At 42.4% G+C, this 26,558-nt stretch overlaps 2 protein-coding genes across 3 annotated transcripts; one reads left to right on the top strand and one right to left on the bottom strand.

The window, feature by feature from the left end:
- Positions 1-4,119: 4,119 nt before the first annotated feature.
- On the bottom strand, positions 4,120-13,609 carry LOC119650365 (fas-binding factor 1 homolog). 2 transcript variants are annotated; one of them, XM_038053059.1, is made up of 4 exons: positions 13,351-13,472; positions 12,269-13,289; positions 5,467-5,921; positions 4,120-5,282 (listed from the first exon to the last, which is right to left on the bottom strand). In XM_038053059.1, exons 2-4 carry the CDS (start codon positions 13,219-13,221, stop codon positions 4,174-4,176), a joined length of 2,517 nt encoding a protein of 838 aa, XP_037908987.1. In that variant the 5' UTR covers positions 13,222-13,289; positions 13,351-13,472; the 3' UTR covers positions 4,120-4,173. The 2 variants fall into 2 exon arrangements, with proteins under 2 accessions (XP_037908987.1, XP_037908986.1); XM_038053058.1 differs by having other exon boundaries at positions 12,269-13,609.
- A 385-nt stretch (positions 13,610-13,994) lies between these two features.
- LOC119648148 (cytochrome c oxidase assembly protein COX11, mitochondrial) lies at positions 13,995-15,199 on the top strand. Its single transcript, XM_038049719.1, has 3 exons — positions 13,995-14,355; positions 14,490-14,813; positions 14,881-15,199. The coding sequence occupies exons 1-3, from the start codon at positions 14,125-14,127 to the stop codon at positions 15,037-15,039; spliced, it is 714 nt and encodes a 237-aa protein (XP_037905647.1). The 5' UTR covers positions 13,995-14,124; the 3' UTR covers positions 15,040-15,199.
- The last annotated feature ends 11,359 nt before the right edge of the window (positions 15,200-26,558 follow it).

Genomic DNA, 26,558 nt, shown 5'->3' with positions numbered 1-26,558 from the left:
TTCCCGAAAAAAACCCTTGCCCTCGATCCGTTTTCCATAACTGACCCGACGGTGAAAATTATTAGGTCTGTAATCTGAAAACACTCGTAACCATTTATCGACCATTCTTCTTTTTTGGTATTACGATGGAGTATGTCTTTTTAAAGACAAATCTGGAAACTATCGGTGGACATCAGAGCCACTTGTTATTTGCCAAGGAATTTCCAGATAGACCCATGACCGTATGAATGACTGCCTTTCCACTCTCCAATGATATCAAAGCTATAGGCGTCGTTAGCTGCTTTCCATTTCGCCTCCAAATGAATGGTGGGTATATTTAGAATTGCTTCGAGTGTCAACGCATCAACGTGGTACTCATTGCTCCAGCAATACTTAAGCAACTGAGACTCTGAGGCAAAGTTCAGCTTCGGCCACCAGACGATCCAAGCATACATCCAAACGTTTTTTATTATGGATGTGTACATCCAATGAATCCGTTTTGGTGAAAGGACCCCAGCCTTACCTATCGCAATCCCGCAGAACCTAAGCAATCTGCAGCATTTCTGGTATTGTTCCTTGACATGTTGTTTTCACGTTAACTTGGAGTATGTATTCCTAAATCCTGAATGGATTTCCGCCCTGCTAAAGAGGGTAGTGCATAGAATTACAATCAACCGTGCCCATTGGACAATTTGCAGTAGGGGGTAACTGACTGTATTCGAATGAAGCCTTATTGATACCTAGTTGCCCCAGAGAGTAAGTTTGACCTTACCATGCTATGGGAGACTATGGCACAACGAACCATCTAACCTACATACTCGTAGGATCAAATGAAAGAACCATTTAAAAAACATAAAAAAAAGAAACAACTGCAATCGAGCAATACTGAAACCTAGCTGACTCCACCCAAAAAGAATTAAATTGGGAAGTCAATCATTGGAGCCATGTTCAACATTTTCCTACTGCGAAGACCGCAACAAAGAAAGGTTGCTAAAAAGCAGGGGTTATTAAAAGTGCATCTGAGTTCAACATATCAGATATCAAGAAGAAGACGGATTTCATTTGAAGAGCCCGTGTTCACTGGAATACGCTTTCGACCACGTCTTATGTTGATAAACCACCAATCGGTAAAAACACATGTGACCTCTTTAACCTGGAAAGGAACTATAGAGGGCAGAACATTGCTGTTCTAACCGACAGCCCAGCGGTAATTAAGGCGGCTAAGACCTACCTACTAAATCCTGAACTAATATAGAAATGCCTTAGATTGAACACGCTCGACTCGCACAATAATATTGGGTTAGCAAGCAATGAGGCAGTGGGCGAGCTGGCCGGGAGAGGACCCGCGGCTTCACTTGCCAAAGTAAGTTGAGGCGCCTGGGAGAATACTTAAAACCAAATGCCAAGTTGAAATACTTGGAAGTAGTGAACATAATAAAGTTCCTGTGGGTTATATACTTGAATGGTATACTATAGTTAATAAATACGAATATATTATAACCAGTAAAGCAGCACAATAATTCGTTTAAGACGCAGTGCGACTTATTATTCCTGAGTTATCACAATGTCGGCACATGCCAGATTTTACCTAATGCTAATACTAAGCGCCAAATATTTAGGTTCGGACGATCCTATCTACTTGAAAGATAAAGAGGCGCTGGTGACTGTGGGCGGTGATAGGTTAGTGAGAGAATCCGTCGAGAAATCCCCGCAATATAGAGCACGAATGATGTATTTCTGCATAGTTTAAACCAGACTTTGTAAGAGTCGTAGGATATCAAGGGAAGCCGTGAGGGATTTAAGTACAATACAGGCTAACAATATTATGGGAACTGCAATCACGCTCTCGGGATACCAAATTTCTTCGATTTCCCGAGCCAATGGCTCATAGCTTACTTGCTTCCCCACGTATTTCCGCTCAACGTTACTATGATATTATGTGTATTAGTAGTCTGTATCCGCAATAATCCAAATGCATATGCCAGTGAATAGCGAAAACATTAAATACGCATATTTTATTCTTCCTCAGAAATGCGATTTTAACACCAGCTCTTCATATCACAAGAGTTCGATTAGCAGAGGATCCTTGAGATTACCAACTCGAGTAGGGTTTGTTGCAGAATTTCTATATAATTATAGAAGTCTGTCTCGGCCATTGTTTGGATGCAGAGGTCACCAAAACTATGTCCGGCATGCGGCTCGAGATAACCTTTGCGGATGGCCTGGATTCGACAAATGTCTAATTGAAAGTCCATCCGAATATCACAGCTTAACATGTCTACAATTCGCAACAGACATATAAGTTGGTCGTCAGTACCAGCATATAGCTAGATGTCATTTAAGTACATCAAGTATGTCAACTCGAACTAAGCACGTAAGCCATACTTTGTACCGATATCATGCCCCCTAGCATCGTTCAATAGCCATGAACCAACACCAGCCACCCTTCCATCGCTGACCCCATGAACTTCATTAGTTCAGGATCAATACGATACAGACATAGGACATCGATAAGGCAGGGTGAACGGGACACTGTCAAAAGCCTTGGCATAATCGATATAGCAACTAAAGACATTTCGTTGGCCTTTTGTTGCCTGTCCTACAACTACCAAGTCAATAATGAGTTGCTCTTTGCAACTCCTTGCCCCGACTCGGCAGCCCTTCTGCTCCTTGGACAGAATGTTATTGGTCTCGAGGTGCGCATTGACCCTTCCAATAATAACGGATGTTATGAATTTGTAGAGGGTTGGTAAGCAAGTAATTGGTCTTGTTTCTGCGGAGTCTTGCACCGCGTCCTTAGGGATAAGGCAGGTAATGCTCGCTGTGATGAAAGGTGGATCCCGCGACCGACTAACGACCTAGTTTAAGCTGTGTACCAACCGACCATATGTACTGGTAAACTTACTGTACCAGAAGTTCTGTACCCAGAGAAGACCTGGGCCCCTCCAGTTCTTCAAGCTGTTAATGGCTCATCGAATCTACTCTTCGGTAACATCCACAAAATTTATGCCCGGCATAGTAGCTTGGCGGTAGCATTGCAATCCCCAAATTCCACCCCAATATTCTCACGCTTTCGGTACCAAAACTGTATTGTCTGGATGTTCTACGCGGATTCGTTTAGTGATTTGAAAAACCTCCGCTGGTTCGTCGCGTACGTTACATTCTGGACATGTCTGGAGTGACTTTCGCCATACCTTCGTAACCAACTACATACGACAGAAAGTTTCTTCTGCTCATTAGGAATGTCATAGTTTCGGAAAATCCTCTGCACTTTATTTCTCTTCCATCTGCTGGCATTGCCAGAGCTGATTTGAATCAGCCTAGCATTATCCTGGCGTAATAAATCCCACCGACGTGCCATATGAATCTTCCATGATAGATCTCTCCGGTCACTTATACCAATTACGCGAAAGTGGATCTTCGGGCCGTGCAATCAGATGGTCGCAACTGTACCACAATACACATGTGACTGTAGTTGCAACAGCGACACGTCAACATGACACGGACGGTGTAGAACATATAATTGATGATGTCAATAATAATTGATGCCGCCAAGTAATAAAGCCGTACTGGACTGCGACCCCCTACATAGTCATGGGCTTGTATTGCGGCAAACGTTCCACGAATCTCAAATGCAACAAGGGACGGTAAAATGTTGTACCTGCCTTGCCGTTATTCCTACTACGAAATAACGAAAGTAGACGATGAAAAGGTTCATTTCCTCAGTCTATTTCATCCACTACCTACGCGCACCTGCTAAAGTGACCGCCACAGATTGTGGTGAAACAGCTGCAGCAGAGGGAGCAATGCTCCTGGTCGTCGTGGCGTCTAGACGTTGAATCGCCCCACGATTAGCGCTTTCGACGGCATGCTGTCGATTCAAGGAGCCCGATCCTGTCACCAAGTCGGAGAAATCCCGCCGGTTATCTTTACCACAACTTAAGTTCCGCCTTCTCATGTTTGGATTTATAACATTTTATACCTAACTGCCAGGTTTGGTGATAGCTTGCTCAGTGAGTAATCTGCAAAATTGTATATTATAGTTTTTGCACTTTCCTCACCTACCCCCTGGTTACAAGGAGGAATAGCATTGATGAGGGTAAATTAGATAAAAGATATTATAGTATTTCAGATAAAAGTAAAAATGTTTATTATAAAACATTAACCAAAACAATCCTTTATATCCCTTTAATCTCACAACGCCTGTTGAGCGTCCAAAGTCGCCTCCAATAAATCTGATTCCAATGTTTGTGTTGGCACAGTGTGAGAGCCTCCTGCGACCATCCCTTGAGGCAATTGGTCATGAGAAGCATAGTCAAAATCTGCTGTTAAGTTGGCTCCCCTATCCTTCGTTTGCATCCTTCTCAAACATTCTGCTAAATCATCATCAAAAAGATGATCAATGGCACTTTGTGGGTATCCTAAATATCCATAATTAAAAGCAGTCGTCGTTACGGCAGGAACAGGGTTGATGGGAATTCCATCGTTTTTGTCTCGTGTTAGAATCTGAGAAATTTCATTATTTTTCTCCCCAATTCGACATAAACTGCACTTTGTCGTTTCCAGTCTTTTTTTGATTTCCTGTAATTCAAAGCGTTGTCGAGATAGGTCGACGCGATCCTGAGACAGTTGGGCTTCTCTCTGTACAGTTTGACGAATCTGAGCTTGAAGTACTTGGACTTTGGCATTGAAATTCTGTTCAGCTTGACGCGCCCTATATAGTGCTTCTTGTACGCTACGTTCTTTTCCCTTTACGGAGTAAGTTGAGGATTCCAATTCGTCCTGTTTTTGACGCACAGTGTTTTGTTCGTCAACTAGTTCCCGTTTAAGGGTCTCCAATTGGCGTTGCATGTTGAGATATCTCTCTCTTTCTTGATCCGCTTGGCGAGCCGCATCCTGAGCTACTTTCAAAGCGGCCTCGGCTTCGCATTTTAATTGATCAGTATTGGAAATCGCCTGGAGTTTCTTAGCTGCTTCCAGCTTGGCTCTTTCAACAGTGATGAGCTGCTTTTCATCCTGAATTTGTTGCGTTAGGCGTTGGTGTTCTTCCAGCTGATACTGTTTTAAATCCTCGATATGTTTTTCTTCGCGTTGAAGTTGTTCTTTGGCAAATTGCTTTTCTTTTTCGAACGAGGATCGCTCCACTTCAAGAGTAGATATTTTCTGCCTAAGAGCCCATTGTTCTTCCGACGTTTCTTTCGTGAGTTTGCTGAGTTGAGTTTCTAAAGTTGCGACTAAACCCATGAGGCGGTTCCGCTCCTGCTCTGCAGTTTCTTCGATTATTTTCAAATGGCGTTCCTTGTCTGGAATGGTATAGATTCTAAAGTTATAGGATTTACAGAATAAAAAGTCAGGATGAAAAGTAAATGTTTACTTAAGTTCGTAACAATTACTTAAGTCTTAAACAACTGGTAAAGACCAAATTAATGGAAACGCGACAAAACGGATTGAAACTACTAAAAAGAAGCAAACCAATGCTTGACAAACCTTCAATGGCCCTTTCCCTGGATTCCAACTTGGCATCCCTCTCCTTGTGAGCTATTTCGATCCTAGAATAAAGTTCATCTCTTAACGTTTGCAGGTCACCGGAGACGTTTTCTAGATTACTAGATGCACTTTTTAACGTTTGCAAATATGAAGTGTTGTCTTGCACCACCGCGAATTCCAACAGTTTTGATTGTCTTATATTCTCGATCATAGTCTTGTGTTCTGCTCTTAAGGTATCAATTTCCGATTTATAATTTTCTTTCAGCTTCTTCAAGTTATCTTCATATTCGTTGGCAGCGTCTTTAAGTTTGGTTTCATAGCCCGCTATGATGTCTTTCTTTTCAGATTCCAGCATATCCAGTTTTTTACTGTAGTGCTCTTGAATGTTTTTTATTTCGTCTTTGAGACGATTTTCAGCATTTTGGTAATTCTCCTCCAGTACTTGAATTTGCTTCCTATAAAGGTTGAAATGAATGTGAGAAAAACCTTCAAAAAATATGAGCGTGCAATGGAATTGGTAAACGTTAATTGTACTTGCAAAGTATTAAAATGTGAGCCTCAAATGAAAGGTTTTATTTGGCATGCGGTAGCTTGCAATGCAATTATCACCCCTTCCTCAATGTGTTACCTCTCCACGTCTTCTAATCATACCGCCCACGAGTAACTGACTTGTTCACCGTCCAAGTTCTTTGTTCGAAATAGTATATGTAGCGTACTCAGATGATCCGTCGCAGACAAGTGTTTACGAAGACTTGTAGCTTTTAGCACAGAATAGTCTCAACTTGATGCTGGTTTTAAGATCACATCATTTCCAAATTTTAGACAAGGTAGCGAAAGCGGATCTAATGCTCTTAATTCGTCAAGCGAGGTCAAGTTCGTTATCAGCGTCCGTGCCAACCACGCTTCCTTTCTACGAATTGTCGGGTTGGTTTTGTTGGTATTTACCTTCAGTTCAAACCTACTTGCCTCTCTTTCCAAATCCAGAGCTATTTGGCTGAAGGGCACTGCATTTATTTAGGAAATGTTTTTACACCCAACCCAGTGAAAAACCTACAGATCATAGGTCTCTTATATGCGATAGTGATCGGTGATCTAAATGCTAAGGTGTGTTCTGACAACACCCTGCTCGGAGATGTGATGGGGAAACCTCTCCTGAAGGGCATGCTGTTGCTCGTAGAAAGCATCCTTCTCCATTATATCAGAAATCTCCGTTGGTGAATTACACTGCAGAATAGTGATGCTCCTTAACTTGGACTAGAATCTTACAATCAGAAGTCTGTCAGAAACAGACTCGCAGATCAAGGAAGCGCGCGTTGCCGTAGCCGTCAACACTGTATTCGCGTCTGCTGCCACTTGGCTTTCTAGAGTGCAAAAGCACGTTGCCGCAAAAGCGAGAGGAGTACTCTCTAGAGTCCCACCATATTACTTCGCTAAAGCCTAGAATAACTTACGAGTATATCGTTGGAAGTCTAGCTCGAGTTGAAGAAAGCGAACATTCTGAAAAATCTGAGACTCCAACGCAGGTGACGGTCCCCCGACATTTTTTGGATCATTCCCATCACACCGCTATTCTTCTTTGCGATTAAGTAATAATAATAATCCTTGGCGCAACAACCCAATTGGTTCAGGGCCTTGAAGTGTGTAAGAGCACTTCGCTCAAGATCGTAACGGTACACTAAAGTACAATGTAGGAAGCAATGTGATCAGCATTACATTGGTCCGAGATTATTACCCCGATTGGACTCGGGTACTCATTTACAGCTGAGTTGAATGGTATCCGACACGACTGGTATCTTTGTCACCAGTGAGATTTGATCACTACTGGAGATCTAAAGGCCTGCTTAGCTTCAACTGTTGTAATTTACCCGCTTCAACATTTCATTCATACTACTATCTACAGCAAGATTGCTTGTCTGGAGGGACCTTAGACAATAGGAACTCGTGTCTGATTACAGTGGGAGTTATCGTGGTTCCCGGAAGATGACAGTAGCATTTTCTTATTCAACAAGAACCCTAGATAATTTTCAGTAATTGAGTAGAGTACATTATCTACGAAGATGAGAGGCCTCTGATTCCCACCAGCAGAATTCTATAGACACTCTCAAACGGGTTCACGTCCTTAGTTTAAGTTTTCTGCAGGTATGCTTATAATTCTGGCCTTTTGACCTCTGATAGGTCCTACCTGATCCGCTCATCTAACACGGTGACAATTTCATCAATTGATAGTCAGTTCACTACTCCATCAGTAGTTGGGTCTTTTACTAGGAAATGTACATTTCCTTAGTATGGTATTTTCCATGTTTTGACAATATGTTGTGTTATATGGAAAGCTGGCTCGGTGGAGGTGAATCTTTTGTTAAGCTAGCCTAACCACGCCTCCATGAATATACTCATACATTACTTTGCAGACCAATTGACTGTTCCATCAGTAGTTGGATCGTCTGCTGCGGAATGTGCACACACCACTGCTGAGAAAAGTGGTAGACATACTTTAACGCTACCTTCTGTTATGTGGAACTGCTTGCCGTTTTAAGCTAATCTAGTCACTTTTTCATGAATGTTTGATCATCAGTCGCTTTTGCAAATCACCGGAAGTCCTCGTCGGTTTTAGTTTTGGGCATCCGAGTTTCTTGTTCTATATCTCCCTTCATATTTGAAAATTGGTAGCCTGGCGATCGCGGTAAAGTCCTTGCTAGCGTACCAAGACAGTGCAGTATTGACAAAAGTCACTCGCCAGACTGCCTTTCCGACAGGTATTCAGATCACCTTCGCTGATCAGTCATATATGTAACCGTACAAATCAGGTTCTTTGCTTTTCCAATCGAACTTCTATACAAAAGGCAGTCTAGCGTATCTTCAAAATTCTCATCACAGTTAACAGATTTCTAAATCCCCGAAATAACTAGAGGTCGCAGTGCATATACAACTCTGCCCCTCCTCAGATTCCGAAAATCTTCAGATGATTGCTGCACGAAAAAATCATAAAAAGCCTCGGATATCTGCGGGATGTACTGAAAAACCAAAACAACACAAACTGAATTGAGTGCAGACTTTCGAAGAATTTCTGAAGTGCTAAAAACTTTCATTTCACCCTTGATGGTGCATAGGGCATTAACCGTGCATACGCGCCATTGTTCGTAGTTCAGGCGCTCCATCTCCCTCCAGGACTTCGAGAGACGCCTGCACTTCTACTCCACGGTTTTGTGTCATGTGGTCCTAAAGCAACCCACTCGTCGGTCATCTTGGGATAGTTGGTTCCACTGCATGCGAAGCCAAAGTAGCCGTAGAAATGATATGAGGTTAGCATACCCCGATGGCCCCATATAAGAGAGAACATCGGCACGGAACTACCTCAACTTGATTTTAGTTTTAAGGAGCGACGGATCTACTGCGATTATTGTGCCAGATGATAGAAATGACGCTACCCAAGCAGACAAATTTACCGACATCCTCGATGTGAAGGACGTTAATACCAATGAATAAATAAAATTGGTTTTGTTGGTGCTTATCTTCAGTCCACTTGCTTCTCTTTTTAAAATCAGAGTAATTTGAATAAGGTCCAGAACATTCCAGAAACACTCCTTACTAACTTCTCCAGAATGCCGCTCCCGTGTAGAGCGTTCCAGAAAGACTCCCTTTTAACGTTCTCGAAAGCCTTCTTGAAGTCGATGAAGAACACGTGAAGCGGAGATTTGAATTGCACACATTGCTCAAAATGATCTTCAGGCTGTTCTTGTGGTTAGTCCAGGAGGATGCACAGTAAAGCTAGTCCGTTTCTTGTCAATTATGCTTTCGAGATGTTCATTAATGCTTTCCAGGATAATTTTAGCTATAAGCAAATCTTCTCTAATCGTCGCATCCAAGTTAGGTACCTTCTTAGAAGTATTGGCGTTAATCTCCTCCTTTCATTCAGCGGGAAAAATTTTAGATTCCCAGTACTTACGAATGAGTGAAAAAGGCAGTTGCGCAGATACTGCCTAGATTCAGGGCATGATTTTTCTTTTATTTGGAGGAGTAGTCTGTATTCAAATATTTCGCTCACTAGCCAATTCATCCACAAGAGGTGGAACTTCACAACATGTTATACGGTTTGTACCTTGGTGAAATATTTCCTCAACCTTTTAAACCTCTCGTCATCAAGAATAAGGATCATCGAAAGACTTGTGATCAACTGTAAGTTCTTTCTGCTTTCCTGACCATCGCAAAAACGACTTCTCTTTTTTTAAGGCGCACATATACATTTTCCTGAATTTTGCCCGGCATCGGAATTTGAGCTTGTCACGCTCGGCATCGCTTGAACTCACCAATAAAGTCTTCAGTACTTTGCTTTCTTCGATCCGTTTCCTAACTGGCATGGCCGCTAGTGACGGAGCTGCAAAAATTCAGAATTTCTGTCCCTTTTAGTCGCCTTTTATAACAAGTCACTGGACTTAAATTTTTACTAAAAGGAGGAGCATGCTGAGAAAAGGAGAGTATCTGTTGCACAAACATGCCTGACCTCACCCCCGCTTCGTGAAGCAAATTCTGAACTCTTTTGAATGGGATGTTTTGCACTATCCTCCCACCCCTTTAAATTGGAGATGTCACCTACTTTCTGGACGCGAAAAGTCTTCCGCACCAAACGGCATCGGGGCCTTAATAGAACCCATTGAATTTCTCTTCTCCAACTTTAAGTAGAATTGTTTTGCCTTTACGCACCAAAGCACTGTACTGGACAATGTCGGAGGGCTGATCCCCTTTAAGATAGAGGATTAGCTTTGGTTGTCACCCTAGCGTATGTATGTCAGCTCCTACTTGGTGAGAGATTAGTATGGCAGGTGAGTGAATACGACACCGAAGAGGAAGATGAAACAGTTTTCTCAGAACATAACCGAGGCGTGCGACGCGCCATGGCATTCAGCTAGTCCGACCTTTGAGTAGATAGTCTTTCTCAAAAGGCAAGGAAGAGGCCCCAGCACGAGAAACTAACTAGTGAGAACAGTTGGATTTCCTAAGTAGCGTTTATTGTGCTTCATGGAGGAGCAAGCGGAAATCCTACGGGAATTTGATGTGAATGAAATTAAAAAAAAATATGATTAAATATTGATTAGCCAAATAACTGTTACCCCGTGCTTGGATTTGTTCGTGGGCTGTATTCTGCAATCTGTGATTACTGATCTGTGAATTACTGGCTGATGCTGTAAACTACATAAAAGTAGACAAAAGCTAGGAGGGGTAAATTGTCACTTTGAAAACATGCAGCGGCTATAGGAAGCATTTCCACAGTTTTGGGTTAAATGAGTCTTGAAACTGTTCTGAAAGTTTCACTATACCTGAAGACACGTAGCATGTAATATTCTATTGTCCGACATTCACCGAGAAGGACAGAAGAGATCTCATGAATATTGGGTTTCAACCCTGAAATCTAATGAAGGCAATGCTAAGAGGTCAGAAGGCAGATGGTCTGTTGTAAACGCTACAAAAGAAGCCTGCCTAAATCTGGTCTCCCGGGACTAGGGGTAGGAGCAGAAAGGAGGGACTTGAGATACGAATCTCACCGGCTGCTGAAGCCTAACACAATAGGTTGCTGAAGTCCATGCATGAATGAGCTCCAAAAATAGCTATAAAGAACCTACTTGAATTTATTCTTAGCAATAAGTTAGAAATATATAACATAGAGAACACTCTGAATAATCTGATTAACAATCGATCAATTACCAATCGACTTAGCTGTGAATGAGTATCTGAGTCAAATTAGGGTAATAATCTCGGGCGAGCGCAATGTTAACCACATTGCCTCCTACAGTGTACTGTAGTGTACCGTTACGGTCTTGAATGAAGTGCTCTAACCGGATTAGGAGTTGCTGGTGCAGGAAGGCAACCCATTCACCACAGTACCATTGAGTAGGGAGCTTAAGCTTGATCACCTGAAAGTTATTAGGTTACATGGGATGGAGGTAAAAGGAGAAACAAAGGTTAAATATTTGGGAATTAACTAAAAAATTACTCTGGAAAACGCATGTTGGAAGCAGTTGTCGGAGAGCTAAGATGGCTCTCTTGACTTGCAGGTCCATAGCAGGGAAGAAATGGGGATGCACCACGAAGATACTACTTTTAATATACACTTTAATAGTAAGGCCTATGATTACGTATAGGGCGGTAATGTGAAACGAAATAACTATGCTCAACACAACAGCCAGGGAGTTAAACCAACTCCAAAGACTAGTTGTGTATGAGTAAGGCAATAAGAACATGCCCAGCAGCATCCCTGCAGGTCCTTCGGCCCTCCAGGCCTTGTTAGGTTAAAAGACAATGAGGCACGCCTCTACATGGACCAAACCCTTCTGTGGAATCAGAAACGGGTTCGTAGCTACGACTTTAAAAAATGAAGAGAAATGGTCGAGAGATCTATACTGAGCGAGCTTACCAGGAGTGGTATAGTCCAAATTGCTGGGGGGATAAGAACCCAACCGCCCAAAGAACTGCTTAAACCTCACCAAGAAGAGCCTCCGGATTATAGTGGCAATATTCATTGGCCATTACCGACCAAACTATCACCTAAGGAAGCTAGGGATATCTACGAACACTGCCTACAGGTTCTGTGTGAATGTGACAAAACCTCCATACCTGGAAGAATAGTTAATACCAGATTCGAGGCTGAAATACTTAGAAGTAGAGAATACTATATATACATACTGTTCGACATATTCTAGTTAATAGATACACAATACAAATATAAAGTGTTTGGGCGGAAAGCTACTGGAATCTACTATCTTAATGGCAGCTTTTAAGTTCCGAAAAATATCGAATAGTATAGGCTCACCTGTGCGAGTTCTCCATAAATTCAATTTCCTTCTCATGATTTGCATTCACATTCGAAATAAGATCCTCCAATCTCAACTTCTCTAGCTCTAAGCGTTTCACATCAGCCTCCAGTTCAACTTCCTCCAGTTTTTCCTGATTTTCCTTTGGCTTCTTGCCCACGATAAGGTCCCCGGCGGCATCCGAAATTACAGGTACCATTTGCGGTTGACTCATTAACATTTGAATGTGTGCATTGATCCTTTCTTGTTGTGCCCGAATAGTCGCCTCCAATTGATTTTGACGGGTCAATTGCTTCTGAACTAAGTTATTGAACTGCGCCTCCTGCGCAACCAGAAGTTGCTGCTGCCTCTGTTGCATTTCAAGGAGGGCTGTTTCCTGATTTTTCATTTGAGTCGCCAACATAACTTGAGCTTCTTGTTGTTGGAGGGCCTGAAGTGCATTTTGAGATTCTAGATTTGATGCAGCCAGGAGGAGGGTGTTCGAAGCTGGGTTGAATGTTTGAAGCATAGGTTGTGGAATAGGAAGTTGTGATGGAGCTGGTGGGATGTCGTGAACCTGAAGGACCTGCGGTTGTGGCGGTGGTGGCTGCTCTTTCGGTTGATCAGGTACTGGTGGCTCCTTTTCGGGTTTCGTTTCGGGTTCCAACCCTAGCCAGTCTGCTGCAGTTGCTTTGCGCCTAGATGGCTTTGGAGTCTCCCGACTTTCTTTAGCCACGGAAGTTTCTTTAACAGTCGGTGCAAATAAACCTAAAGGGTCGTTAGAAGAAGCAACAGATTGTCGCTGACCTACCGCGGTCTTAGGCCTTGAGTTCGAAAGGATGCTAGTCCCGGCCACAGTGCTTTCGGTAGTTTCAGTTGACTGACGTGAGAAAATTTTGGTTTCATCCTTCAATGTACCTCCGCTGGTTTGCGGCCTTTGTGGTAAATTAGTTGTGGGTTTTTTCGTTTCCATAGGCCCAAGGATATCATCTAGAATATTCGATTTTGCTGATTTTGGCTTTTTAGGATCGAAGCCCAGGTCTGAAATCAGATCGTCGTCGTTAAAAACGCTTGCAGTTTTCACTGGGGGCGCTTGTGTTACTTTCGGGGGATCCGAACGTTTCGCTGCTACCGGTTCAGATGTCTTAGGCTCTTTGGGCTGCATAGGCGTGGAAGATATCCCGAATAAATCGTCGAACTTCCCAGTCGAAGTTGCCGGTTTTGGCGTTGATTGCTTCGCCGGTTGTGGCTTAGCTTTTCCGCCCGATTCGAAGAAACTATCATTACTGCCTTCACTCAAAATATCACCGAGAGGATCGTCTAAATTGAATTCCATTTGGGAAACACGAAAAATGCAGCCTCTCCGAGGAAAATGTACGAAAAACTGAAATTTGTTTGTCAACTATCGTTGCTATAGCTACGCCATCATGGCCAGAGTCCTCTGTTTGGAAAAATTAGAGAAAATGACTTAACATCCCTAACAACTATTCCTATTAATGTAACAACTTATGATCAACGTATCAACTTTGACTAAGAAATTTTGTTTTGATTTGAATTCGAAAATGATAACCAAATGACGTCATCACAAGGTGCTGACATCTACCATGCATTCCTGTCAATCAGAGAAAATTCGGTGTGTGTCTGGGATATCATTAGAACTTATTATAATCCACAAGTGCGTTTAGTAACATATATCCAGCAACATGTGTCTAGCAACATTATCCACAATCTATTTTGACACTTCGGCATAACCTCCGATGAGTGCAGATGGTTACATAGTTGTCAATATGAGATTGTTTTAAGTTTTTCCACAATATTGTATTAAATTATCATGAACACATCTAATGAGAGTCCTAAAGACATTTAGTGCTTTAAAATGTTACAAAGGTTCATGTGCAATTTACGTCCGGTAGTGACGAAATCATTCGCGCAATCGACATTTTCACCGGCAAACTTTGGTCGTAGATTCCTTAGTAAAAATATTCGAAGTCCTGAGGAAGAAAGGAAATTCAGAGCTCGTTCGACGTTATATTATGTGACAGCGGCAGGAGTGCTAATAGTTGGGTGCAGCTATGCAGCTGTCCCACTGTATCGGATGTTTTGTCAGGTAAGATAAAGCACGGAGTGGACTTACGTGACCACCTCCCGAAGTTGTTCAACCCGTAAGCAGTTGTACAAATACCGAGTTTTACTGGGCTCAGATGCAGCTACAATAGCACTAAAAATCTTATATCTTTCTAGGCGTACAGCTATGGAGGCACAACTAGTCAAGGCCATGACGCCGCCAAGGTGGAGACTATGCAGAAAGTGGAGGACCGAGTGATCAAAGTGCACTTCAACGCAGACATTGGATCCTCGATGCGATGGAACTTCAAACCTCAGCAGAAAGAAATCAGAGTAGTTCCTGGTGAGACGGCGCTAGCATTCTACACCGCCAAGAACCCCACAGACCAACCAGTCATAGGGATTAGTACGTACAATGTTGTTCCTTTTGAGGCGGGACAGTATTTCAATAAGATCCAGTGCTTCTGCTTTGAGGAGCAGCAGCTGAACCCCCACGAGGAGGTAAGATTCTTACTGACTCACTTGCCGCTCCGCAAGTCCTTTAAATTCAATTCCTTTCTGTTCGTAGGTTGACATGCCAGTATTTTTCTACATTGATCCTGAATACTGCGCCGATCCCAAGCTGGAACTAGTCGATTCAATTACGCTTTCATACACATTCTTCGAAGCAAAGGAAGGAATGAGTTTACCGGTGCCGACATTCGCTAAACCGCATGCGCAATCTTAACGGAAATATCTCCGTAACAAAAACTTGAGGATTGCATTGCTGTTGTGAAGATGAAAGAATTATGAAGCTAGGCAGCGCCTACCACTTGTACATTAAAGTAGATGTAAATTTAAGACCACAAAATGTTGTTTTTAATAAAAGCGTTTATCTTATCACAAATCATTTTTGAATTAGATAAGTTGCAAGCAAAGGAATTCGTCCAGATCAAATCTATATTCTGGGAAAGATGTTGGTATGAATAAGTAAATCTTCAATTTCGACAGCTCGATGGATAGGAAGGGAAGCATTAACGCAACCCGCAACTGGTTCAACGATGGATGTAAGAAGCAGTAAGTAACAACATTCTCAAAAACGCAAACACTCGCAGAAACCTATCACGAACTCCGTCGCCAGGAACCGGTGAAACTACAGTCAAATTTGTTAAATATGGTGGCGACCAGCTACACCAAGCGATTCATTGGTATGGGCCTCCGAATCAATGTCTGACGATTAGCAACGAGTCATTATCTGTCCCATACATAAAAAGGGTGATATCACGCAGTGGAGCAATTATAGGGGTATCACTAGGTCGGATAGCTCCATACTCCCAGAAAAACACCACCATAGGGGCAAAGCTCTTAATGTACAAGACTATGATCTTGTCAGTCCTTATGTATTCTTCGGACACCTGTGTTCTTAGCAAGAAAAATAGCGAACTCTTGGTCGCGTTTGAGAGAAGAATCCTGCGAAGAATTTTTGGCCTCCTACATGAGGATGGACGATTCCGTAGCCTACATAACGACGAAATTTGTGAGTGATACCTCGATTGTCTGGTTGTGGATAAAATCCGACTCAACAGGTTGCGGTCGGCGGGTCACCTAATCCGTATGGATGAGGACGATTTGGGGGTTGTGTTCACCGAGGAACCGTTCAAACTCGAGTCTACGAGCCCGGCTGGCTATAGATGTCAAAAGGTTGATCATTGCGTTGAACATCACCATGAGCTATTGGAATTGTTCGGCGAACTTGTATCCTGGTACAATCACCTGGCCTATGATATTGTTGATGGCAGTCAGGCGCCTCATGGTCTACTCGCAAACGAATAAAAGTGCGGTTTATTGCCTTAATTCGGATCAGGTCATCGATCTCGAAGAATACGTCAAAGGTGGCGAGCTATGGACTCATTCTATGTCAATTTTGTCGCTTCTATTCACGCTTCCTAATAGAATCTAAATAAAATAAAATGCAATTGATTTTCTCCTAAAACGAGATATACTTTTTTTTGCGTATTCCTATTTCGGGCACAAGTTGTGCCCTTCTTCAGTACCTTATCAAGGAAGATATTAATTCCTATTCTGCTCTATTAATATTAAAAGAAATATAAGATCCCAACGTTAAATTTAATATTTATAGAGCAGGATAGGGATTAATATCTTACTTGATCAGATACTGAGAAGGGAACAACTTGTGTTCGAAATACGTATATACAAATAAATAATATATCCCGTTTTAGGAAAATTTCAATTGTGTTTGATTTTATTTAGATTCTCATTCTATGGTCCTCCACTTTCGCTTTCGTTGTGACGAAGGATCTAAAGGAAAGCATGCTGGATATGTATTGGACCTTCAGGTCCTCAGCGATCTCCAATGCGAGTAAGTGTGACTTAGGTCACAAATAATAACTAGGGCAATTTTATTACTCACCCGTTTCTCCCAAGGCGTCTGTGGTGGTTGTTACTGTAGCTTGGACGACGCTGGAACCTCCTGTTTGTTGGCAGGTTTGGTTGGGGCAGTAGATCTGGGCATCTGCTTCTGTCGCGCTGAAGTCGGTCGTTTGGTCGGCTTGGAACTAAATCCGCTGAACGTCGAATTCATGGTTGCCTCGAGTGAGGCAATAGTCGCCTAAAGTTTTTCTTTTATCTAGAGCCTCTCCAAGCTTGCTAAGAAGATTTCGACCCTAAATAGAATCTGACCGCCAAGGTGGGCTCTCAAAACACCTTACTCGGGAAGCACAGTCTTGGCGATCGTAACGATAATGGTGGCAAATTTTTGGATTTCTGTAACTTCCACTGCCTTCGCGGTACAATATTCCAGCACAGATCCTGCCATAAAGTCGGTTGGGTTTCAGCTGACTAACACCGTACGAACAATCAGATCGACAACTTTGTGATCAGCAATAGATTCAGGAGTTGTCTCTTGGATGTGCGTAACAAGGGAGGCCCTCACATCAGCCTCGAAAGGGATCACCATCTGATGGTCGTTTAGGTAAGTAAGTTGTTTTGTTCGCTATTTTTCGCATGGTTGGGGAGCTGCGAATCTCCAAGTTCAACATCGATCGCGTGTATGATCCAGATGTCACTTACGATGACGAGCAGCTGAAGAGGTGGGGAGAACACTTCACCATGGAGCCCAAACACCGTGAATCAAATCGGCGAAACCGATCTCAACGAAGCTGGTCCGTCCTATGGGAAAACGAACAAGGCGGCCAGAAAGAAGGGGACATATGCGCAAGGTATAGCTTTATTTCTGACCTCGTGGCAGTGGCAGTTTCTTCCAAGGATGGCAAAATGTCAGAGGCACAATTGACCATTCTCTGAGACCGCCTTTGGAAAAAAAGTTGGAGCCTGAGTTGGAACTCAACCACTGAAGAATACGACAAGTAGTCGCTGAAATATATCACGATAAATCAATTTTATTAAAGTGCGAGCGGTGACGTTTTTTTTTTTAATTTTTGATTTTAAGTAACAATCGAGGCTTCGCGATGGGCTCCTCATTCATAATTAGAATGCTGGGTGACTCCGGCATTGATTTCTGACAGGAAGGACAAATCCGCAAACGCGGAGGGTTTCCGCTTGATTTTCGAACTGGACCAAAAAGTCTGAAGGTGTTCAGGGACGGTCATAATATGGTGCTCCACTTTATCAAAAACAGAAGAATGTTTTCTGTATTGAGATAAAGCCTTTGTGGATAAGGAAATCGCCGCAGCTGCACCTCCAATTGTGGCAATTTTCAGAGAAGTCGATCATGAGGGGGTCAACTCTATGACAGAAGTAACCAGGTTTTCCTGGTTGACTACACCGACCGTGGCATAACCTTCTGTTTTCTAAATATTAAACTAGGATTATGTTGAAGAACATAAAGGTTAGGTAAATTAACCTGCAGTGTGAAAACCCGCCGCTCCAGGGCCGCCCTTATATTTTTCTGGTGCAAGAGCTGGAAGGCTCAAGTGGTTTGGGTGGTGGGCTGTCGTAGCAGAAGGTTTCGGTTCAAATCTTGCTGCTGGCAGACGGACTTGGAAGTCGGATACTAGTCAACTCAGTTGGGAATGAGTGCCTGAGTCAAATCAGGTTAATAATTTCAGACGAACGCAATGCTGACCACATTGCCGCCTATAGGATATTGTAATCCTGTAGTGTATCGTTGCGGTCTTTAATGATGTGCTCTGACACACTTCAAGGCCGTGATTAAATATGGATTGTTGCGCCCACGATTATTATTATTAAGACCAATAGATTCGATTTAACCAAATCTGTGGCAATTAATCAATGGTTAGGATCTTTTACGATAAAAAATCCATAAAACCGAGACCTTGTGTCCTAATTTCAAAATTGTTAGGGACAATTACCTATACTGAGACAATTCTGTTCCCATGACCGTTATCTTCAGATACCAGATTAATGGCGAGAGCGAACATGTCATAGTTGCTTACGTCTACTCACCCCGAGAATTAAGAAATTTGGTATCATCATCTAGTGGTCTCGAACTGTTAATAGTGCCAGCGTTCAACATATTTGTTGGGGGAAATAAAAATTCTTCGAAAGATTTTTTCTTCGAACACCACTAAGAGTTCGGAATTTTTCTTGCTAACGATCTAAGTTTCCGAGGAATACATGAGGACTGGCAAGGTCATTGTCTTGTACAGGTAGAGGTTTTTCCCTATGGTGAGACGTTTCGAGCTAAACAGTTTTTGTGAGGTGCGCGGATTTCGTCAACGTAGTTATTATTGGTTGTGATTTTCGACCCTAAATAGAAAAAAAATATGAACGGTCTCAAATTTGTAGTCGTCTATCTTTGTTGGTCTCATTTGATTGGTGCCATTTGATATTGTTGCTTCTTCTTGCTTTCATTAATGTCCAGCCCAAAATCTTGTACCAATCGCCGCCTGCTCGATCTGGATGATGGTAGATTGTATATTTTGGTTTGCTTTTTTTATAGTGTCAAAATCATCAGCTATCGCTAGTAGTTGGCTTGAAAAGGATTGTGCCTCTAATTTACATCAGCATCAGTAATTAGTTGTTCTAGGGTCAAATTAAAAGGGATGATAAGGCATCTCCTTATCTTAGACCATTGCTGCTATCATCTGACCTGGCTCATTGTTTAGTCTCATCCTAATGGGTCTTATCACCGAATTCTTTTTTAGCCGGATACAGTTTTATCTGGGTTAGGCTATCATAGGCGGCCCAAGTCGATAAAAATATGCCAGCCTGATATGTTGCTAATTTGCCTGGAGTAAATTATCTCTATGGGCCTAACAAGATATCTTATAGATGGTACTTAGCAAGGTAATACCTTTATAATTACTACACTGCGTAATATCAGATTGATGAACGGCTTGGTGTAGTTGGTCGCCACCATAATTAGCTAGTTCGGGTATATTTTCATCAGCAGCTGGCAACTTACTATTTTAAAGCCCATGGACTGTTTCTTCCATGCTTGATATTGGCAGCATTTGCCCGTCGTCTTTAATTGGCAGGACCTCCAACTCGCCGATATTTTAGTTGTTGAACAATTCATCAAAGCTCAATCCATCGCTCCTTTGTGTCCATATAGTCGGAAATCAGATTTACCTCTTTATCTCGACAGCATGAGCATCACTGTACGCTCTCGCGTGATTATCACAAGGGAGTCGAGGTGGTGTGTTGTTATTTGAGCTTAGAGCACCATGCCAACAAGATACTAATCCAAGCCTTTAATGCCCCATCCCCTAAATGTTCTGACATTCATCAAGGCTGAGATGTGGTGGCCTTCAATTAGCACACGGTCAATTTGATTGACAATAGTCCTGTCTGAGAGGCCAATGTTTGTTTACTGTTTTCCGCGCAAATCAGGTACTTACAACAACCAGCTCGTGCGGTACTGCTAATTAAATAGTCCGCAGTTCGTTAAGATTGGTATTTTTGTGTACTTGATTGCGAAAATCTCCAATTATGATTTTGAAATTGTACCTGGGACAGGCTTCGAGAGTTCGCTGTACTGACTCATAGAATGTACTCTTCTCCGACTGAGCAGTCTCCTCTATAGGGCGTGAATGTTAATGGGGCTTATATTTCAAAATCAGCCCTGCCAATAAAAAGTGCACAGTTTTTCGCTTATGTTTTCAAAGCCGATAACAGCAGGTTTTATTTCTTGGCTGACTAAGAAACCTACTCCGAGCACATGGTTTCCTGGATGGTCATTGTAATATATGATATAGTGACTCGTCTCCGGAAAACTGATCCCTGTCCAACGCGGTTCTTGCAACACTGTTACATCAACCTTATATTAGGGTAGGGTATCAGGTAGTGCAGCTCCTTTTCTGTACCGTGGGTGCACGTTGAAAATGAGCAAATCGGTCACCCCTTTTTGTTGCCGAGTCAGTTGTTGTAAGATCCGTCCAGTCACAAGTTCCATTCGTGGCCCCGTAACTTTGGTTTTCGGCACAGGTTTGTTGGTACAATTTGTCCATTTTGGGTATGGGAGGCTCGTCTGCATCCTTCTCCATTTGCAGTTTTTCTTTAGGAGAGGACTTGCAGTTATAAATTATAATTTATTTTAATAAATATTTCTACAGGTATTATTTAAATTCTCTCTCTGACTTCCACTAAATTTCTACTCCGGACTTTCTAACTAACTGACTTAGAGAAACAATTGATAGCTGTTAAAAAATTGATTTTCGAAGCAATGGCTGTCTTTTTTTAGAGCGTTTACAATTATGTACATTCGTCACGCAAATTGCTCGGTCCGCCACAAACTCCTAGCGATCACCAACTGGAGATGGGGATAGGGTTTGAGCTGTTGGTGTTGGTGCAGTAGGCGTTTCCTGGGTTTCATGCTCCATTGTATGTACCAATCCACGTTTCGCACTGAGACAAATTTTGCTATTCGATGACGCCACATTCCATGATACCATCATATGTGATAGACGTCAGGGGGTCATCCCGTGTGTCAAAGTAATTTTTTTGATATTCGGAGTCGTTCGGAAATTATAGTGTTAAACACGTGGTAAGTCACATGCCAGATTTATGTCGATTGCCGTAACAAAGCACGTATTTATCGGTCCGAATGACGTTTGAATGACTTCGGTAAAAGGACAAGAATTGAAGCCAAGGCTGTACATGTGTTTGAAGAAATCTAAGGTTCATGGATTAGGTATAGCAAATTAATGGCCAGTTAAGGTTTTATGGTTAAAAAGCGCATTCTACATTTTAAATGCGTTCTTCTCGAAACTGTTTTTTTTATTGATTAAAGAGGCCGTCAAAAAACACCAAAATTTACAAAAAAATGTTTAACACGGCACCAAAAATGTAGCTTTTAATATTTTTTAATAATCCTAGTTTGCGGACTATAGTTAAGTCTGTACGTTAAAATGCCGTTTACTTTTTTTCTTTAAAATGATCGCAGCGCCCTCTTGCGCGGCAGCAGAAAAACACCTTTTTTTGCAGATAGGTATGTATATTGCTCTGTATTTCGATAATGAACTATGCGATCAGGCTGGAAAAATGACTATGCATGCTCAAGACATCAATAAATCTATGGTGAAAGACTCGTATTTGTATCTTTATCCAGTTCTTCACAAAATATTTCTAAAAAAAGCCAAAAACAGCCTTCACACGGGATGACCCCCTTAAATCTAATTTCCTCCAATATGAAAGAGAATTTTATCTAGTGAAGTCTGCTTTCAGGACTTTCATCCTTTTCAGATTATCATCAAGACTTGTCTCTTCGTTACAACCGTCTTCATTAGGAACTGTTGAAATTTGGTACAGAGGTCTTATGTGTAGTTTCGTATGCAAACTTTGACGAGCGGGTTCCTTGCTAGTCTATGGTCATCTGCAGTTTTCTTTCCTTTGTTGCTACTGGAACCTGCGACTGCGTCAATGTCATCAACCCTGCGGATAATCCAATGCTGAGTTCTAATCTTTCCTCCTCGTCTGTCTCTTTTAAGTGGTGGGTATCTCTCCGAACTCGTTCCAGCTAATATTTTTTTAATTCAACTCGCATCGTGAAGCGTTTGCTGGTTTGGAATTCAATGATAAACAGGAGTTGTAATGAGTGTAATGAATCTAAAAAATTACGGTGTATTACAAGACATACATGTCTTTCATAAATTTGAATCATCAATTGACAAAGTGGCATCTCCAATGAACTCTGTTGCTGTGATTAATTATATTCAAGCCATCAGTAAACAGTGAATGAAGTTTGTTATTAATCGCCTTCCTCATTTGCTATGATTTATACATAGTCACGCAAATTGTTGATTGATTGATTGGCTTTGACATAATCCTTAATCGTTCCTCTACTCACAGAGGACATTACGCGTTCCACGGAGTCAATGAACGGCCAACACCCAAGACCTTAACTGCTCCGTAGTGAACAAGCCAATTACACCGAGTTTATGACTGCAGACACTGAGGCACAGAATTAAGTATGCTTATGAGTACCCGAATTGTCTACTCCTTAACTAGCTTCGCCGTCTTCACTCGGGCACAGTGACTTTTTCTTCCTTATCCTTTTACAGGAATTTACGAGGAGGAACGCGAAACATTCAAATGCGGCTCCATCCATTACTTGACTGCGCCCTAAGTGTTGCGTCACGGAAGCGGCACAAACAGTCTCTGTAGCAAATTAAATTCATCAATTATCCTCCGAAAATAAGTGAAAACGTTTCGTGTTGAAATTTTCGCATTTTCCTAGGAATAATGAAAAATCCCTGAACCGTGAGCAGAAATCTAAAGAAATTCACAAATGCCGGATGTGCGACGTGAACCGTGGCGCGCTCCGCTGCCTATTTGCCGGATTTTACACGTTTTCCTACTTCACCTCCAGAGTAAACACAAAAGTGAGTTGAATACAATCACAATTATCCAACAAAAAGATAATAGGGAGCTGTGGAAGCTGCTTCCATTTCTAGGAGCAAAACACTGAGCTGAATAGGAGACATGACAAGGGAATTGTGTTAGACACCACCCTCATAAGTGCCACATCGATTGTCCGTCTGACGGGGTGACAACCATAAAATGATTGATACGTCGACAATATCTAATTTGCATTTTATTGAAATTATGCGTGCTTGTTCGCTGTGACTCTGTCAGGGGGATAATGTCCCGGAGCTCACTCACCCACACAAAGGATGGAAAAATTGCAAAGTAAAACCCGCTGGATGATAGGGTACATTTTTCGTCGCAATTTATGCATGTGAACTCAAACAGATGAATTCCGAAATTTCGTACACTTATGTGCATATGGTATGGGAGGGGGTGAACTAGGAGTGCTGGGGGTGGTGTTGCGCCTGGGGCACGGACATACGATATTTGGAAAGTGTTCAAGAAAAGGATTAGGTCTATTCGAAAGGATGTGAAATCCATCTTGTTGGGGATATGCGGACTCGTTTAGTTTGCCTATCTATGGATTATTGGATGGACTCAACCGTAACCTTATGTAAATTTTCCGTTAGGAGCTTGTGCGTAAACCGACTCTCTAGTTGTTGGTTGGTAGTTGGAGTTGATTTCCTACGAATAACTGAAACCGAAACAACAATATTCTGAAGTGGCTATCTTTAACTCGCACAGATTAAACCTTCTCTCTCTTCTCTTCCTCCTCTTTGATGGCTTTAAGTTAATAAAATTACAAATTCAGCATTAGAAAATAAATATATTTATCTGTGATTATGGAAATTGGATAAAAACAGTTATATGACTAATTAGAGAATATTATCGTATATGTATGTTCCATGCAGGAACAATGTGAGTGGAGCCGCTATTTGTTTTATTGGGCAGCAGATTTGGCAATAGACTCTGTTCTTAAATTACAGGTTTCCTTCCAGAAAGGCATTAACTAAACAAGGACGAAGGTGCTCTGCGATTAGATCTTTTTTGTTCAGCCCATCATTATGAAGCAAGCAAAAAAATGGTGGTCAAAGGGTAGTATAGGTCCCAGGGCGAAACGTCGATTGGTACCCACGTTGGAGCATAAAACCTGGGAAATGCCTGCTGAATCAACACCAACAGCTCTACTACCAACCCGGTAACGACAACGGAATAACGATTTGCGCATTTTTTCATGGAACGTGCGCTCCCTGTACAAAGATGAAGCTGATGAGCAGCTATCCGATACCCTGTCCCAATATAGGGCTGATGTAACAGAGTTGCGGGAAATGCCACCATGTGCTCGGAGTATGTTTCTTAGTCAGCCAAAAAATGAAATCTGCTGTTATCAGCTTTGAAAACATAAGCGAACGGCAATGCACTCTGCGCTTGCGAGGCAAATTTAGAAATATAAATCTCATAAACGTTCACGCCCCTACAGAGGAGACTGATGAGTCGGAGAAAGATAACTTCTACGAGGCAGTAGAACGAACCCGAATCATACTTGGGGATTTTAACAGCCAAGTAGAGAAGGAGCCCATATTCAGGCGATACGTGGGCTCCCATAGCTTATACCAAAATACAAATGATAACGGACTGCGGATGATCCAATTAGCAGTGTCACACGAAATGGTTGTTGGAAGTACCTGGTTTGCACGGAAAGCGATCCACAAATATACCTGCGCCTCTCCAGCCGGGACCACTTTCAACCGAATTGACCACGTGTTGATCGAACGCCGCCACCTCTCAACCTTGATGAATGTCAGAACATATAGGGGGACCACTATCGGATCACTATCTCGTTGACATGGTGCTTCGAGCTCGAATAACAACACCACACAGAATCCCCTCTCACAATCAGGTGAAAGTTAACACTGAAGTCATCCATAAAACAGCCATCCGCGACACCTATAAGAGGGAAAATATCGACATCATGGGAAGAACCACCCGAGACGTACAAACTGCCTACATCCAGATCGAGTAGGCGATAACTGGCGCGAGATCTTGAGCTGCACACCAATGAAGGCAAGGCAAAGTATATAGTGGCAACGTCAGCGCCGAAAACCAACCAATCAACAACATCGAACCGCACTGGTCAAACGGGAAGGATGAGGATAGGAGAATACAACTTTGAGACCGTTGATAATTTCTCCTATCTAGGGTCGAAAACCACAACCGATAATAACTACGATGATGAAATCTGCGCACGGTTGTTGCCAGCCTACAGACCCTATTTCAACTTGCAAAAATTGTTCCGCTCGAAACGTCTCACCATAGGGTCAAAGCTCTTACTGTACAAGGCAATGATCTTGCCAGTCCTCATTTATCCCTCGGAGACTTGGGTTATTAGCAAGAAGAATTGCGAACCCTTGGCCGCGTTCGAGAGAAGAATCCTCCGAAGAAATTTTGGCCCCCTACATGAGGATGGACGACTCTGTAGCCTATATAACGACGAAATCTATGAGCGATACCATGAGCGTCCCGTTGTGTATCAAATCCGGCTCAATAGGTTAAGGTGGGCGGGTCGCTTAATCCGTATGGATGAGGATGATCCAACCCGGAAAGTCTATAAGGGTAGAAAAAGAAGATGAGGTAGACCCTGCCTAAGATGGAGCGATGGCGTAGGTGAGGACGCCAGACAATTTTGACAGACTTGGACAGACAAAAGAGCATTAACAACATGCATAAAAGATTAAGGTGGTCTTCAAGGGGCACTGACCTATAGAACTAGGCTTGGCATACTCCACATATCGCATTACGCACAACTGCGGAGAATAGTGAGAAACTCTCAGGCACTTTCTTTGCGATTGCTTAGATTCAGTGAGAGCCGGGCTACAGACACTGGGTAAACCATTCTTTAAGGACCATAGGGAGATCTTTACTTGCAGGTTGGGAGAGCTGCACTGAATATCTGAGCCGACAGGATTCTGCCCCTCTTGCTCTTATCACAGCAGTCATGGCCTCGGGAGCTTATGGCATCAAAGCGGCGCACTACTAAGCCCATATGTTATTCGTTATGTACTTTAGCTAGAGCTTGAACTGGGAAGGATTATATGTTTTCCCTCAAATCACTTCTTGATAGCAAAGCTTAGTCTGTGTGCCAATGCCCCTTTCCTTGGTATTCCCATCACTGTTGCCTGCAAACTCGTTTCTTTCGGCATTATTAGTCTGCGATAAAGGAGAGATGGACTTTATGGTATATATGTTCGATATCAGGTCTGCAAAGGTGTTACCCGCTATCTATTTCGAGAAAATGATTGTAGCATTATTTGAGATGGTTCCGAAGGCAGAGAGCACCCTTAAGACTGTCCAGTTCAAGCAATTTATGTGAGATTGATAGGGCTTGAAGGGCTTGATGAAACCGACTTTCCTAACCATTAGCAGCGTATAGGAATATCGGCGTTTTCATCCTGAGCG

This window comes from Hermetia illucens, chromosome 2 (assembly GCF_905115235.1).
Source record: "Hermetia illucens chromosome 2, iHerIll2.2.curated.20191125, whole genome shotgun sequence".
Classification (NCBI taxonomy): domain Eukaryota; kingdom Metazoa; phylum Arthropoda; class Insecta; order Diptera; family Stratiomyidae; genus Hermetia; species Hermetia illucens.
This window is presented reverse-complemented; position numbering and strand designations above follow the sequence as displayed.